The sequence below is a fragment of the Microcebus murinus genome, chromosome 16 (assembly GCF_040939455.1).
Source record: "Microcebus murinus isolate Inina chromosome 16, M.murinus_Inina_mat1.0, whole genome shotgun sequence".
Lineage (NCBI taxonomy): Eukaryota > Metazoa > Chordata > Mammalia > Primates > Cheirogaleidae > Microcebus > Microcebus murinus.
The window spans coordinates 63,670,680-63,684,627 of record NC_134119.1 but is presented as its reverse complement, the minus strand read 5'-3'; the positions used below and the strand labels follow the sequence as shown (position 1 = coordinate 63,684,627).

Below are 13,948 nucleotides of genomic sequence, written 5' to 3'. Positions count from 1 at the left end.
GACCGCATGGCTTTCCTCTGCCTTCTCGAGCGGACGCTAATTCCACTCACCTCCAATCACGCAGGCCGACGTGAAATCACGGTCCCCCAAAGGTAGGGTGGACCATCTGCGCGCGCGACCGCGCGCCTGCTCACGCGCACTCCGAGCACGGGCTGCAAAACCGCGGCCATGATTATTCCGGGTGGACTACATTTCCCAGAAGCCACCGGGCTTGGATCCTCCTCGAGCTCTAGGTCCTATTCTGGTGTCCGAGCGGCTATGGTCCCTACTTGGTGAGTAGATCTCGTCCGAAGAGAACAATCAGCTGAGGCTTCCACAGTTCCTGAGCAGAATGAAACTGATGGTGGAAGTGAAACGAGCGGAAGGCGAGAAGGCCCAGGGCGCGAACCAGGGACGTGTCATGCCTGGAGTCTCAGGCCTGTGTTAACGTGAGCAGCGGAGATGCCAAGTGTGCTTGTGAGAGGCTGTGTGTGAGTGTGTGTGTGTGAGTGTGTGTGTGTGAGTGTGTGTGTGTGTGAGTGTGTGTGTGTGAGTGTGTGTGTGAGTGTGTGTGTGAGTGTGTGTGTGTAAGTGTGTGAGAGAGAGAGAGAGAAAAGGGAGGGGAGGGGAGGATAGGATGTCTCATGACAGTGTGTGCATTTGTGCATCAATAATGGTCCTTGATTGTACTTATTTGACTGAGTGATTGGATGCGTAACTCATGGGTAAGCCAAGGTTGTGTAGCAGTGTGAGTTGTCACTGTGACCCAAGCTTTTATATAATTTGCATCATCAGAATGAGAAATAAGCCAGAGTGGGGTGTCTAATGTGGCTTGGGTGCAGGAGTGCCTTCGCTCTATATCCATGCTTGTGCAGCTTGTTTCCCTGAGTATAGGGAAAGGCCTGGATTTGTCTGCACTTCTCACATCCCCTGACTGTGTTTATGTGTTTGGGATGGTGGGGAGTGGATAGGGACAGCAAGAAGTGGGAATAAAGAAGGAGGACAGAGAATATCTTAAATCATTTTTAGAATTCTGAGATATACCAGGTCTCAAGGCCTCTATTTCCTCTCCCAGCTTTGGCTTTTCTGAACTCTGCTTCTGTAGTAGAGGAAACCTGAGAAGGACTGGCATTTCTAAAACCATGGCCCAGGTAAGCTGATGTTTCTTTATCCTTCCCAAAATATTATGATTTTTAATCATGTAATATTTTCATTCTTGATCCTGAAAACCTCCTACCTAAGAAAGCTGTCTCTCTGAATCTATTTCATAGTTCCTCCCATTACAGCAAAGGATGATGTCCTCCTTGTTTGCTCCCTGTTTTTGAACTGACTTTCACTTACTTGTCAAATAATTCATCCATGTTCTACATGTTCAGTCTTCTCTCAGGAGCAGTGTTGGCGCCGTGAAAGAGTGAAGTACCTTGAAATACTTGAGCTGATCTTGTCAGGTTCATGGTTTCATGATACAGAAATGATTGTCCTGTTTGACCACAGGAAGGAAAACTTTCTCCACAGCTTTCCAGGTAGATAAGGGAAAACTTGTTTGGGTCTTGGTTTGAGGTGAGATCTCAGCTTTGAAAAGCTTTTGAGTTTGGGCAGAGATGGGATTGGAATCTACCTAGAGAGAGATCAAAGATCTAGCTAAGGAATCGCTGAAAAATGAATAAGGTACCCAAGTCTACTTTGTAATGGAAGAAAAATTGCTGATCTTGAAGGCATCAATGTTGTCCTGGATTATTCTGCTTTAGAGTGTTCTAACTCAGGAACAGACCAGTAAGAGATTATAGATTATAGAAAGGAAGATCAACTAGAACTAGATGATATGGAACTATGGGAAAAAAGTTGGGATTTGTGTCCAACATAAATATTAACATAATACTTTATATATTGTTATTATTAATAATACACTAGTACCTTAAGAAAGATTAAATCTAATAAGAAGGACTAAATGGAAACATTAATTTGTCAGAATAAGGGAAATGCTTATGACATAATCTGACATATAATAAGCTTGTGTCGACTTAATTTTATATAAACTCAATTTTCTAAGAAAGAGACTTTATCAGCTTTTTTGGGGTATAATTGACATATAATTAAGTGTATTATTTTGTCTTTTTAGAGCAGCTTTATTGAGCTGTAATTGACAGACAAACTGCTATATTTAAAGTGTAGCATTTGATAACGTTTGACATATGTATACACCTGGAAACCATCATCACAGTCAAGATAATGAAAAAATCCATCATTCCAAAAGTTTTCCTATACCTTTATTAATATATTCATGAGCAATATTGGTCTGTAGTTTTCTTTTCCTGCATTATCTTTAGGTGGTTTTCCTATGAGGATAATACTCAGTCCACTGGACTTTGCTTAGGTTCCCTGTTCCTGTCCCTGTGCCACAGCCTGGAAACTGTCTCCTTGCAGTAAGCCAGGGCAATCATAGGTTTTATCTCATATTTACTCATCTTTCAGGGGTTACAGTTTTCCATTGCCCAACGTTTTCTGTCTTAAAAACCATTGTTTAGGCTCGGTGTGGTGGCTCACACCTGTAATCCTAGCACTCTGGGAGGCCCACGCGGGTGGATTGCTCAAGGTCAGGAGTTCAAAACCAGCCTCAGCAAGAGTGAGACCCCGTCTCTACTAAAAATAGAAAGAAAGTAATTGGCCAACTAAAAATACATAGAAAAAATTAGCCAGTTTGGGAATGATAGTGGATCATTGAAAAAGAAAAAAAATAATAATTAAAAAAAAAATTAGCCAGGCATGGTGGCACATGCCTGTAGTCCCAGCTGCTCGGGAGGCTGAGGCAGAAGGATTGCTTGAGCCCAGGAGTTTGAGGTTGCTGTGAGCTAGGCTGACACAACAGCACTCTAGCCGGGGCAACAGAGTAAGACTCTGCCTCAAAAAAAAAAAAAAAAAAAAAAAAAAAACCCATTGTCTATTTTGTCCAGGTTTTCAGTTATTTCATACAGGAGAGTAAATTCTCAATCCCTAGTTATTCCATCTTATCCAAAAGAGATTTTACATTACATTACATTACAGGGGAGGGAATTTTACCAATTCTTCTTTTTTTTTTTTTTTTACATATTCCTTGAAGAAAAAAGATGTAAGAACTTGTATTCATTAATAATCTGTGGTTTAGATACATATAAGATAATGAGCTTGTGTGTACTATTTCATCTAATTAGAAAAACCTGATTACTTTGTTCATTTTGATTTGTTTCTATGTCACTAAGGAAATTTTGTGTGTTCCAACAGGATTCTTCAAGATTGTGAAGATACTCTACCTAAGATATGCTAATTTGTCTACTCTCATCTGACCATGTCATGATCTCATGACATGAGATCATGACTTCACACTGTTCATTTTTATATATTGCCTTTTTATTGCAATTCAGTATTCCATCTTGAAAAAGTTTTCTTAACTTTTACAAATAGTACATGGTTTTGTCATTTCAGGAGCCATTGACATTCAGTGATGTTGCCATAGACTTCTCTCAGGAAGAGTGGGAATGTCTAAACTCAGATCAAAGGGACTTGTACAGAGATGTGATGTTGGAGAATTATACTAACTTGGTCTCATTGGGTAAGGCCACATGCACAAAATGATGTAGAATCTGCTCTCAAGATCATCAGCCTTCTCCACTGTGTATTTTATGTTCTATGACAAGAAACCACCTAATTTTCTGTTCCACGTTCTCAAAGGATTGGTTTGAGGTTTGTTAGATGGAAATTGACACCTCTGTTTAACATCTGAATCTTCCTTGTTCTTCATTTGCCTTCCTGCTTCCCTCTGTCCTGTAATTGCTCCTTTTCCTAAATAACTATTTGAATTCTGGGACTTTTTCTGCATAACCACTGTCAAAGAAAACAAACTATATATTGTGTATATTCAGAATGTTCTGTAAACACTCTATTTTAATTGCTGAATCACCTACATGGGGAACAGGTAATAAAGGGTCCTGGTTTTCCCTTTACTACAAAAGAATCTCTATAATTTTATAGTGGTAGAATGATTCAAGGTCATTACCTTTTGAGTATTATTTTTGTAGTTGTAGCAATAGGAATGTTGGCTTGTAGTGATCTGATAGATTATACCCAGAAGTGAAAGGCTCTGTCCAGTTTTGGGAAAATACTTGACCATTCTCTACTTTGGACCTCTAGATATACCTATGTTAGATCCCTTCAGCATATCTTAGAATTTTATCATGTGTTTATCTTCTTTCTCCCCCTCTGTTTCTCCTCTACTTTATTCTGTGCTGGAGTTTGAATATTTTCCATTGACCTGTATTCCAGCTCACTTATCCCATACTCTGCTGTGATGAGTCTCCTCTTAAAGAGGGGTTTTGCATATCAGATAATGTCTTTTTAATTTCTAGAAATTAAATTTGGTTCTCTTTCATGGATTCTAATTATGTGTTGAAATTCTTTACTCTTTTATTTACTTTCTTTTCATCTGTTCTCTTAAACATTTTAGTCATAGCTATTTTAGAATTCTTATGTGCTTTCATTTTTTGTATTCTCTGCAGGTTTGCTTGTATTATTTCTTTTTTCCCCTCTTGTTATTTGTCATATGGTAATGCCTCTACAATTTACTATTCATTGTGATTGTATGCTGAACTGAAGAGGTTCCAGATAATAATGTCTTCCACCAAAGAATATTTACATTTTCCTCTATTAGTCATTAAGATGGCAAGCTTATTACTTTAATACCATCAGGTTAAGCTGAGTAGTCAGTGTTGGCTTTCTTTTGGTAATACTCAGCTACCTCTTTGTTATCACTTTTCCTTTACCTCTAGCTGTACTCAGAAATCAGTAAGTTTCTCCAGGGGAAAAGTGGTTGGAGATCCTCAGGACCAATTCTCCATTCCTTTAATTGCTTACCTGTTATTATTTATCTGTTTGGATTTCAAGATTCTTCCCCTGATGGATCTTTTGTTTCCAGAAGAAATGCTGAAAATTAATGTTAATCCATTAATTTTTCCATCTACTTGATAAATTAGGAAAAGAAGAGCAGGATAGACTTAAAGCAGAAGAAAGGAAATAACAAAGGGAGGAACCGAAATTAATTAAATTAAAAAACAAACATGCAAAAGAGCAAGTCACAAAAAATTGGTGCAACTCTCAAAGTGAATCAAGAAAAAAATCTATGTAAGGAAAAAAAGGAAACCTCTTTATAGACCATGAAGCTTTGAAAATATAATGATATTTCAGAAAGCATTATGCCAAAAATTTTGACAAATCAAATGATAAATTTATTAGGACATTTTAATTGATAAAAATATACACTCAAGAAAATAAAATTAGAACAGCTGAATAGTCTCATAAGTACTAAAGAAACTGAATCAGTCATCATTATCTTCCTGCAAATTAGAAGATTCAGGCACAGATGGTTTTTCATAAAAGTCTAAGTGCAAGAATTTGAATGTGTAAGAATTTTGGGAATATTTTTCCTGTGAGCTCTTTTGCATGTTGAGTCTAACAAAGAATAAACTACAGAAAAGTAAAAGATAAGTAGAAAATTAACCATCTTCTTGAACATGTGGAGAACATTTATAATAGCTCATTTAATATACTTGTCTACTATCCTTATCTGTTATCTGTATCATCCCTTGGTCTTTTCCTTCTTATTGATATTTCTGCTAGTAATGGGTCATATTTTCCTCCTTTTTTGCATTCCTGATCATTTTTATTAGATACTAGACAGTGTAAAGTTTACTTTGTTGGGATGCTGGATTTTTAATATTCTCTTGCATATTTGGGGGCTTTGTTTTGGGATGTAGTCATGTAATTTGGAACCTATTTGACCCTTTTTTGCTTTGCTTTTAAGCTCTGTTAGGGTGGATCCAGAATAGCTTTTAGACTAGAGCTAATTTGGCTCCACTACTGAGGCAGTACCCTCTGGGGACTCTATTTGATGCCTCATGGGTTGCAGGGTCTTTCTACTCTGGCTGGTGGAAAAAGGAACTACATCCTGCCCTTCTTGACCTTCAAGTATTATTCTGCCCACTCCTATCTGGTGGTGCTTTCCTTAGCCTCATTCGTTTTCTCACAAGCATATGAAGATCAATACTCTAGCTAAAGTCTCAAGGGGATCCCTTTAAATATCTGTAGAGCTCTCTCTGTGTGTAGCCCCCTCATCTCTGGGACTATGCCTTGCAAATTCTGTATGCCTTGCTCTCCCTGAACTCTGTGTTCTGTCTCCTGTGCTCAGAGATACCGCTGGGCTCTACTTTGGTTCACCTTCCCTGTGCTTTGTTTTGAAAATTCTCTGGGCAGTGCGTTGTAGCCCTTATTGGGCTTACTTCATTTGTTCCCCTATCCTGTACTCTCTGCTGCCCAGTATCTGAAAGCTGTTGTTTCCTGTGTTTGTTTATGTTTAGTTATTTAAAGTAGAAGGGAAAATCTGATCCCTTGTAATTTTTCATAACTAGAAGCACACATTACTGACTCTCTTTTATTTTTGAAAGCTTCTTTGCATTTTAGTATAAGAAGTTCCCGGACTCAACCCTGTATCTTCCCTCCATAGACTAGGAAGTAGCTACTTCTCCAAGGCACCCTGGTTCAGATGAGTGGGAAATAGGATATAGGGAATGGAACCTGGCCACCAGGGAAGCTAATTGTGACTGGCTTTTTGTGGGGAAAAATATTTAAAAATATTTTTCTATTTCTTCTGTGGAAATTGGTCTGTTTAGATCTTCCATCTCTTCTAGAGTCTGTTTGTTGTTATTATTGTTTCCCTTTTTATTTTAAAATAATTTTAGAGTTACAGAAGAGTTACAAATGTGGTAGAAAGGGTTTCTGTAATAATATCTTACATAACCATGATACATTTATGAAATCTAATGAGGCAACATTGTTACAATACTATTTAGTTAACTAAACTATAGGTATTATTCAGGTTTCACAAGTTTTTCCACTAATGTCTTTTTTTCTGTTCCAGGATCGAATCTAGGTTATCCAATTGCATTTAGCCATCGTGCGTTATTAGTTTCCTCTAATCTGTGGCAGTTTCTCAGTTTTTCCTTGTCCTTCATGGCCTTGACACTTTTGAAGTGTATTGGTCAGGTATTTTGCAGAGTGCCCCACAATTTGGGTTTATTGAATTTTTTTTAAGATTAAACTTAGATTATGGGATTCGGAGAAGAATACCAGAGAAGTACCTTTCTCAGCATATCATATCAGAGGTCTGTGATATCAACCTGATTTATCACTAGAGTATTAACTTTGTAAACTTCTTTTTTTTTTTTTTTTTTGAGACAGAGTCTCACTTTGTTGCCCAGGCTAGAGTGAGTGCTGTGGCGTCAGCCTAGCTCACAGCAACCTCAAACTCTTGGGCCCAAGGGATCCTACTGCCTCAGCCTCCTGAGTAGCTGGGACTACAGGCATGCACCACCATGCCCAGCTAATTTTTTCTATATATATTAGTTGGCCAATTAATTTCTTTCTATTTATAATAGAGACAGGGGACTCACTCTTGCTCAGGCTGGTTTCAAACTCCTGACCTTGAGCAATCCGCCCACCTCGGCCTCCCAGAGTGCTAGGATTACATACGTGAACCACCACGCCTGACCCTTGTAAACTTCTTTAAGGTGATGTCTGTCAGTTTTCTCCACCGTAAAGTTATAATATTATCTTTCCCTTTACATATTCTGTTTGCTAAAAGCCTATTAGTAAAACTAGTTGGTATCAGTTTTGATACGTTTTATTTTCAGGGCCAGATTTAGTGGCTCATGCCTAAAATCCAAGTATTTTGGGAGACTGAGGCAGTAGGATTGCTTGAGGCCAGGAGTTCAAGACCAGCCTGGGCAATATAGTAAGGTTCTGTCTCTACAAAAAGAAATTTAAGGCTGGGCGCAGTGGCTCACGCCTGTAATCCTAGCACTCTGGGAGGCCAAGGTGGGCAGATTGCTCGAGGTCAGGAGTTTGAAACCAACCTGAGCAAGAGCGAGACCCGTCTCTACTATAAATAGAAAGAAGTTAATTGGCCAACTAATATATATTTAAAAAAATTAGCTGGGCATGGTGATGCATGCCTGTAGTCCCAGCTACTTGGGAGACTGAGGCAGAAGGATCGCTTGAGCCCAGGAGTTTGAGGTTGCTATGAGTTATGCTAATGCCAAAGCACTCACTCTAGCATGGGCAACAAAGTGAGACTCTGTTTCAAAAAAAGAACAAACAAACTTAAAAGATAAATTAGCCACATGGTGGCATGCATCTGTAGTCCTAGTTACTTGGGAGGCTGATGCAGAAGGATCTCTTGAGCCCAGAAGTTCAAGGTTGTAGTGAGCTATGATTGTGCTACTGTACTCCAGCCTGGGTGAAAGAGTAAGTCCCTGTCTCAAAAAAAAAAAAAAATCATATTTTCAGAAATATTTGTCATTCTATGTACATTTCAAATATATTGGCATACTTGTATGATTTTTTTTAAGATTCTTTGTTTCTTTATTAATAGCTATTTCCCCCTTGTTGTTATATTTGGATTTTCCCCCCTTTTTTTCTTGAATAGGTAGGCTAGTGGTTTGTGTTAATTCTACTGTCTTATTTAAACTTTGTTTTTATTGTATTAATTTTCATTTTCTGTGGTCCATCAATTTACTTTATCATTCTTTTCCTAATTTTTAAATGGAATGCTTAATTTATTTAATTCTTCTACTTTTAATTAAATATAAGCATTTTAGTATTTTGGTTTGCCTCTGTGCCCTAGAGTTGAAGCCATAGATTCTAGCGTGTAGTATCTTCATTATCACTGTTTTCAAGAATTTCTGCAGTCTCAGTTTGTATTTTCTCATTGACCTAACAATAGTTATTGAGTGCTTTTTATTTATAAATAGAAACCATTTTGGTTTTTTGAGATAATTACTTCTCATTAATTACATTGGTTCAGAGAACACTATTTGTATTATTTCAACACTAAAACATATTCTTTATTCATAGAAGAATTCCATTTGTCTTCAACTCATACTTGACTCATGTAGCACATTAGATTTCTTTAGGCTGGTCCCCCATCCATATAGTCAGTCTTCAGCCTACATTCAACATAGCCTTTGATTTAATTTTTTTTTTTTTTTTTTTTTTTTTTTGAGATAGAGTCTCACTTTGTTGCCTGGGCTGCAGTGCCATGGTGTCAGCCTAGCTCACAGCAACCTCAAACTCCTGGGCTCAAGCGATCCTCCTGCCTCAGCCTCCTGAGTAGCTGGGACTACAGGCATGTGCCACCATGCCCTGCTAATTTTTTATATATATGTTTTTAGTTTTCCAATTAATTTCTTTTTATTTATAGTAGAGATGGGGTCTTGCTCTTGCTCAGGCTGGTTTCGAACTCCTAATCTTGTGCGATCAGCCCGCCTCAGCCTCCCAGAGTGCTAGGATTACAGGCGTGAGCCACCACACCCAGCCTCAACATATCCTTTGTTGTGGAGTCCTAGGCACTCAATTTCTTAGGCTCTTTCTCCATATTATCTAGTGACTCTATTTTTCCAGTATCCCTAAGTTTATTTGGTTAGACTTTGATAAGCCTTTCAATATAATATTCATTAATACAATTCCTGAAAAATTATTGATATGTATTTCTGCAAAATTCAAGAATGATTAACCTTGGCTGTAAAGGAATAAAATTGAGAATTTTGGAAAGGCATTAAAGAAACAAAACAGGTTGAATATTGGTAGGATGGATAAATAATATTAAAGCATTAGCAGAGAAGATAATACCACATCTAATTACCTTGATTGAGATAGAAACAGAAAAGCAACCATGGCTATACAAAAGAAGGATTGAACAATAGTAATAGAGGTATGTATATTTTTAAGGGGACAGGCAATTGGAGAATCATCAGATATCAACCTTTTACATTTACATTCTTTTTTTTTTTTTTTTTTGAGACAGAGTCTCGCTTTGTTGTCCAGGCTAGAGTGAGTGCCGTGGCGTCAGCCTAGCTCACAGCAACCTCAAACTCCTGGGCTCAAGCGATTCTTCTGCCTCAGCCTCCCAAGTAGCTGGGACTACAGGCATGCGCCACCATGCCAGGCTAATTTTTTATATATATATCAGTTGGCCAATTAATTTCTTTCTATTTATAGTAGAGACGGGGTCTCGCTCTTGCTCAGGCTGGTTTTGAACTCCTGACCTTGAGCAATCCGCCCGCCTCGGCCTCCCAAGAGCTAGGATTACAGGCGTGAGCCACCGCACCCAGCCTACATTTACATTCTTGATTGAGCTAGTCTGGAAGTGCATTTTTCTCATCTGTAAAGTAAATGTAAGGTAAGTGGTTACTATAATAAAGTGTAAGAGATTGGAGTCAGGGAGAGATAGTTGATATGTTGCATAATTTTCAGAAACAAAGTGGTTATTTTACTCAGCTCTCTTCCCTAATGGCCTGTATTTTCATCTGTGTTATGTTTTTTAACTCAATATTTTATTCTAAAATTATTTAACACTCCCCATATGGTAGGGACTTGTTTTACAGGGATAGTTGAAAGAAGATTTGCATCTATACTTGTCTTTTGAGTAACAAAAAAGTAGTAAAACAAATGAGATTTAATAAATATGTAATTGAGAAAAGTAGTATAAAGGCAAAGAATTGGTTTTTGGAATGCAGAATAAAAGCTATGAGTTCACATGGACTCAGCACAAACAGATAGCCTTTCTGGGGAAGTGATTTTTAACCTTCGGTGTCTGAAGATGATCATTTAAAGGAGTCACCTACAAGGATTCCTGAAAGGTGGAGCATCTGCATGAAGCCCAAGAGATGAGAAAGGTTGTAGTATGTCCTAGTGGCTGATAAGATGCCATGTGGTAGGGTGTAGGGAACAAAGATATCACGAGCTTGAAATCTGTATAGATAAGACAGAGCATTTTATTTACGGTTATGTGGTTAGGTTTTATTCTAAGATAAAGACAAACCCTTGAAAAAATTATAGAGAGAGCTATCTGGTAGATAATGTTAGGAATACAGATGACCAAGACATACTTCTATACATGCTAATTCGCTAGTCTGAGTGGATATCTAAAAGGTAGTATATGTAAGAAGCTCCCTTGGTAAGTCTGATTCACAACTAAATATAAGAGCTACTGACTTTTTCTCTTTGCTTCCTCATAAACCTTGCATCCTCATGTGAACTTTCATAATTTTCCAAGCTCATCTTGCCTTTTAAAAATTGTATGAGAATATTTCAGAATTTTCTAACCCCTTTACTTCTAGTGGATATACTTTCCAGTTTATCATGATTTTTAATATAGAAGTCCCCTCCCTATCCCCAGTATAGGAAAATAGCATTTGTTCATTTTCTTTCAGACTTTGATTTCACAACTGAGAGCAACAAGTTATCTTCAGAAAAAAGCAGTTATGAAGTAAATGCATACCATCAGGAGATATTGAAAAGAAGTAAAATCTACAACTTTATGGGCTTTATTTTCAGAAATGACTCACAGTGTAGAATTGAGTTTGGGAGCCAACAGGGACCTAATGCAGCATATTTTAGTCAAATGATATTAAGAAAACACATATCTCTTCCTGTACATCAGAGAATCCACACTACAGTGAAACCATATGAATGTAAGGAATGTAGGAAGGGCTTTCGAAAATATTCACACCTTACTAAACATCTGAGAGACCATACTGGTGTGAGACCATATGAATGTAAGGAATGTGGAAAGGCCTTTGTAATTCTACAGCATTTTATTAAACATCAAAATATTCACACTGATTTGAAACCCTATGAATGTAATGGATGTGAGAAGGCCTTTAGGTTTTATTCACAGCTTATTCAACATCAGATAATTCATACTAGTCTTAAACCTTTTGAATGTATGCAATGTGGGAAAGCCTTTAGACGTCATTCTCACCTTACTGAACATCAAAAAATTCATATTGGTTTGAAACGCTATGAATGTAAGGAATGTGGGGAAACTTTTAGATTGTACCGACATATGTGTCTTCATCAGAAAATTCATCATGGTGTGAAACACTATAAATGTAAGGAATGTGGGAAGACCTTTGGTCATCGTTCAAGTCTTTATCAACATAAGAAAATTCATTCTGATGAGAAACCATATAAATGTAAACAATGTGGAAAGGCCTTTGTCTGCAGCTATCTACTTATTGAACATCAAAGAAGTCATACTGGTGAGAAACCTCATGAATGTACAGAATGTGGAAAGGCTTTTAGTAGGAGCTCAAGCCTTCTTAAACATAAGAGAATTCATAGTAGTGAGAAACTCTATGATTGTAAAGATTGTGGAAAGGCCTTTTGTAGAGGCTCTCAGCTTACACAACATCAGAGAATTCATACTGGTGAGAAGCCACATGGATGTAAAGAATGTGGGAAGACTTTTAAGCTTCATGCATACCTTATTCAACATCAGATAATTCATACTGATTTGAAACCATATGAATGTAAGCAGTGTGGGAAAGCGTTTAGTCGTGTTGGAGACCTTAAAACACATCAGTCAATTCATGCTGGGGAAAAACCCTATGAATGTAAGGAATGTGGAAAAAGCTTTAGACTTAATTCTCAACTAATTTATCATCAGACAGTTCATACTGGTTTGAAACCCTACATATGTAAAGAATGTAAGAAGGCCTTTCGTTCCATCTCAGGTCTTTCTCAACATAAGAGAATTCATACTGGTGAAAAACCCTATGAATGTAAAGAATGTGGTAAAGCCTTTAATCGTTGTGATCGACTTATTCAACATCAGAGAATTCATACTAGTGTGAGGCCACACAGATGCAAAGAGTGTGGGAAGGCCTTCAGTCGTTGCTATCAACTTACTCGGCATCAAAAATTTCACAGTGGTGAAAAACTCTTAATGTAATTAGTGGGAAATCCTTTAGCCATTGCACATTTTTTACCATTATCACTAATCTACCACCTAATGATGTTGTGGTGAAGATTAAACTAGTTAACATATAAATCATTGGAAATGCATCTGGCATTTAGTATGTGCTTACTAAATACAGGTATATTTTTTATGGTGATTAGTATTACTAAAAATAAATTCATATGGAAGGAAGATCCTATAAGCCAATGCACCCAGCCCTTTAGTATTTTTTATAGTTTCTATTTCTTTACTAAGATTACCTGTTTCTTCATTGCGTGCATATTTTCACATAGCTTTTTATTCCTGTTAAAATCTTCTGTATATTGATTCTTGCTAGAAAAATACATATTATTATTAATATTAATACATATCATTATTAATATTATTAATATTAATAATGATGTGTATTAATAATACATATCATTATTAATATAAGTAATTATATATTTTTATATTTATATAAATATATAAATATAAATGTATATTTATATTTATAAAATATAATTAATATTAATATTAACTTGTGCTGTGAAAAGTTTCCATTTCAGCAAATGTTCCTACCCTTTTGACTAGGTCACAGGAAAAAAAGCTTTTCCTTGCCTTGGGGTTTTAGATTTTGCTTGTTCATGTGCAGTGTGATACTGGTGAGAAAACATAGACCACACTGTCATCTTTTTGTCTTTGATTATTAAATATTTGGAAAGCATTTTTAAAGAAAATCTTGGAGTTCAAAGTACAGGAAATCTTTGTAAAATTCTTCCATCATTCAACCAGTGAGCATTGGCAAAGAACATAAGCTAAATTAATTGTTTGCTATTCCTTTTAACAGTTCCATAAAGTGGCAATGGCTCATAATACTTACATGTATATACTAAACCATGATACGGTTCATACAGTGGAACAAAGCAACTAGGGAGACATCAATTTCTTGCCTTAAAATTCAAAGGAATTTATATTTTTAACCTAACATAGCTGTAGTAACATTTTGACCAGGCATAGTGGCTCATGCCTATAATCCTAGGGCTCCTAGCACTTTGTGGGGCCAGGGCGGGAGGATTGCTTGAGGCCAGGAGTTTAAGACCAGCCTGAGCAGCATCGTGAGATGCTGTGTCTACAAAAAATAGAAAAATGAGCTGAGGGGTGAGG

General features: G+C 37.1%; 2 protein-coding genes across 3 annotated transcripts in view; one reads left to right on the top strand and one right to left on the bottom strand.

Moving 5' to 3' along the window:
* The window catches only part of ZNF45 (zinc finger protein 45), a 33,200-nt gene extending 32,973 nt beyond the window's left edge, over nucleotides 1-227 (bottom strand). The window contains exon 1 of the mRNA XM_012761306.3: nucleotides 51-227. The gene's annotated coding sequence lies outside the window, so the exon portion shown is untranslated. The remainder of the gene's footprint in view (nucleotides 1-50) is intronic.
* A 31-nt stretch (nucleotides 228-258) lies between these two features.
* Nucleotides 259-13,160, top strand: ZNF404 (zinc finger protein 404). Of its 2 annotated transcripts, XM_075993153.1 has the most exons (3): nucleotides 259-428; nucleotides 1,055-1,130; nucleotides 11,274-13,160. In XM_075993153.1, exon 3 carries the CDS (start codon nucleotides 11,381-11,383, stop codon nucleotides 12,794-12,796), a length of 1,416 nt encoding a protein of 471 aa, XP_075849268.1. In that variant the 5' UTR covers nucleotides 259-428; nucleotides 1,055-1,130; nucleotides 11,274-11,380; the 3' UTR covers nucleotides 12,797-13,160. The 2 variants fall into 2 exon arrangements, with proteins under 2 accessions (XP_075849268.1, XP_075849269.1); XM_075993154.1 differs by lacking the exons at nucleotides 259-428; nucleotides 1,055-1,130 and adding an exon at nucleotides 3,320-3,565.
* The last annotated feature ends 788 nt before the right edge of the window (nucleotides 13,161-13,948 follow it).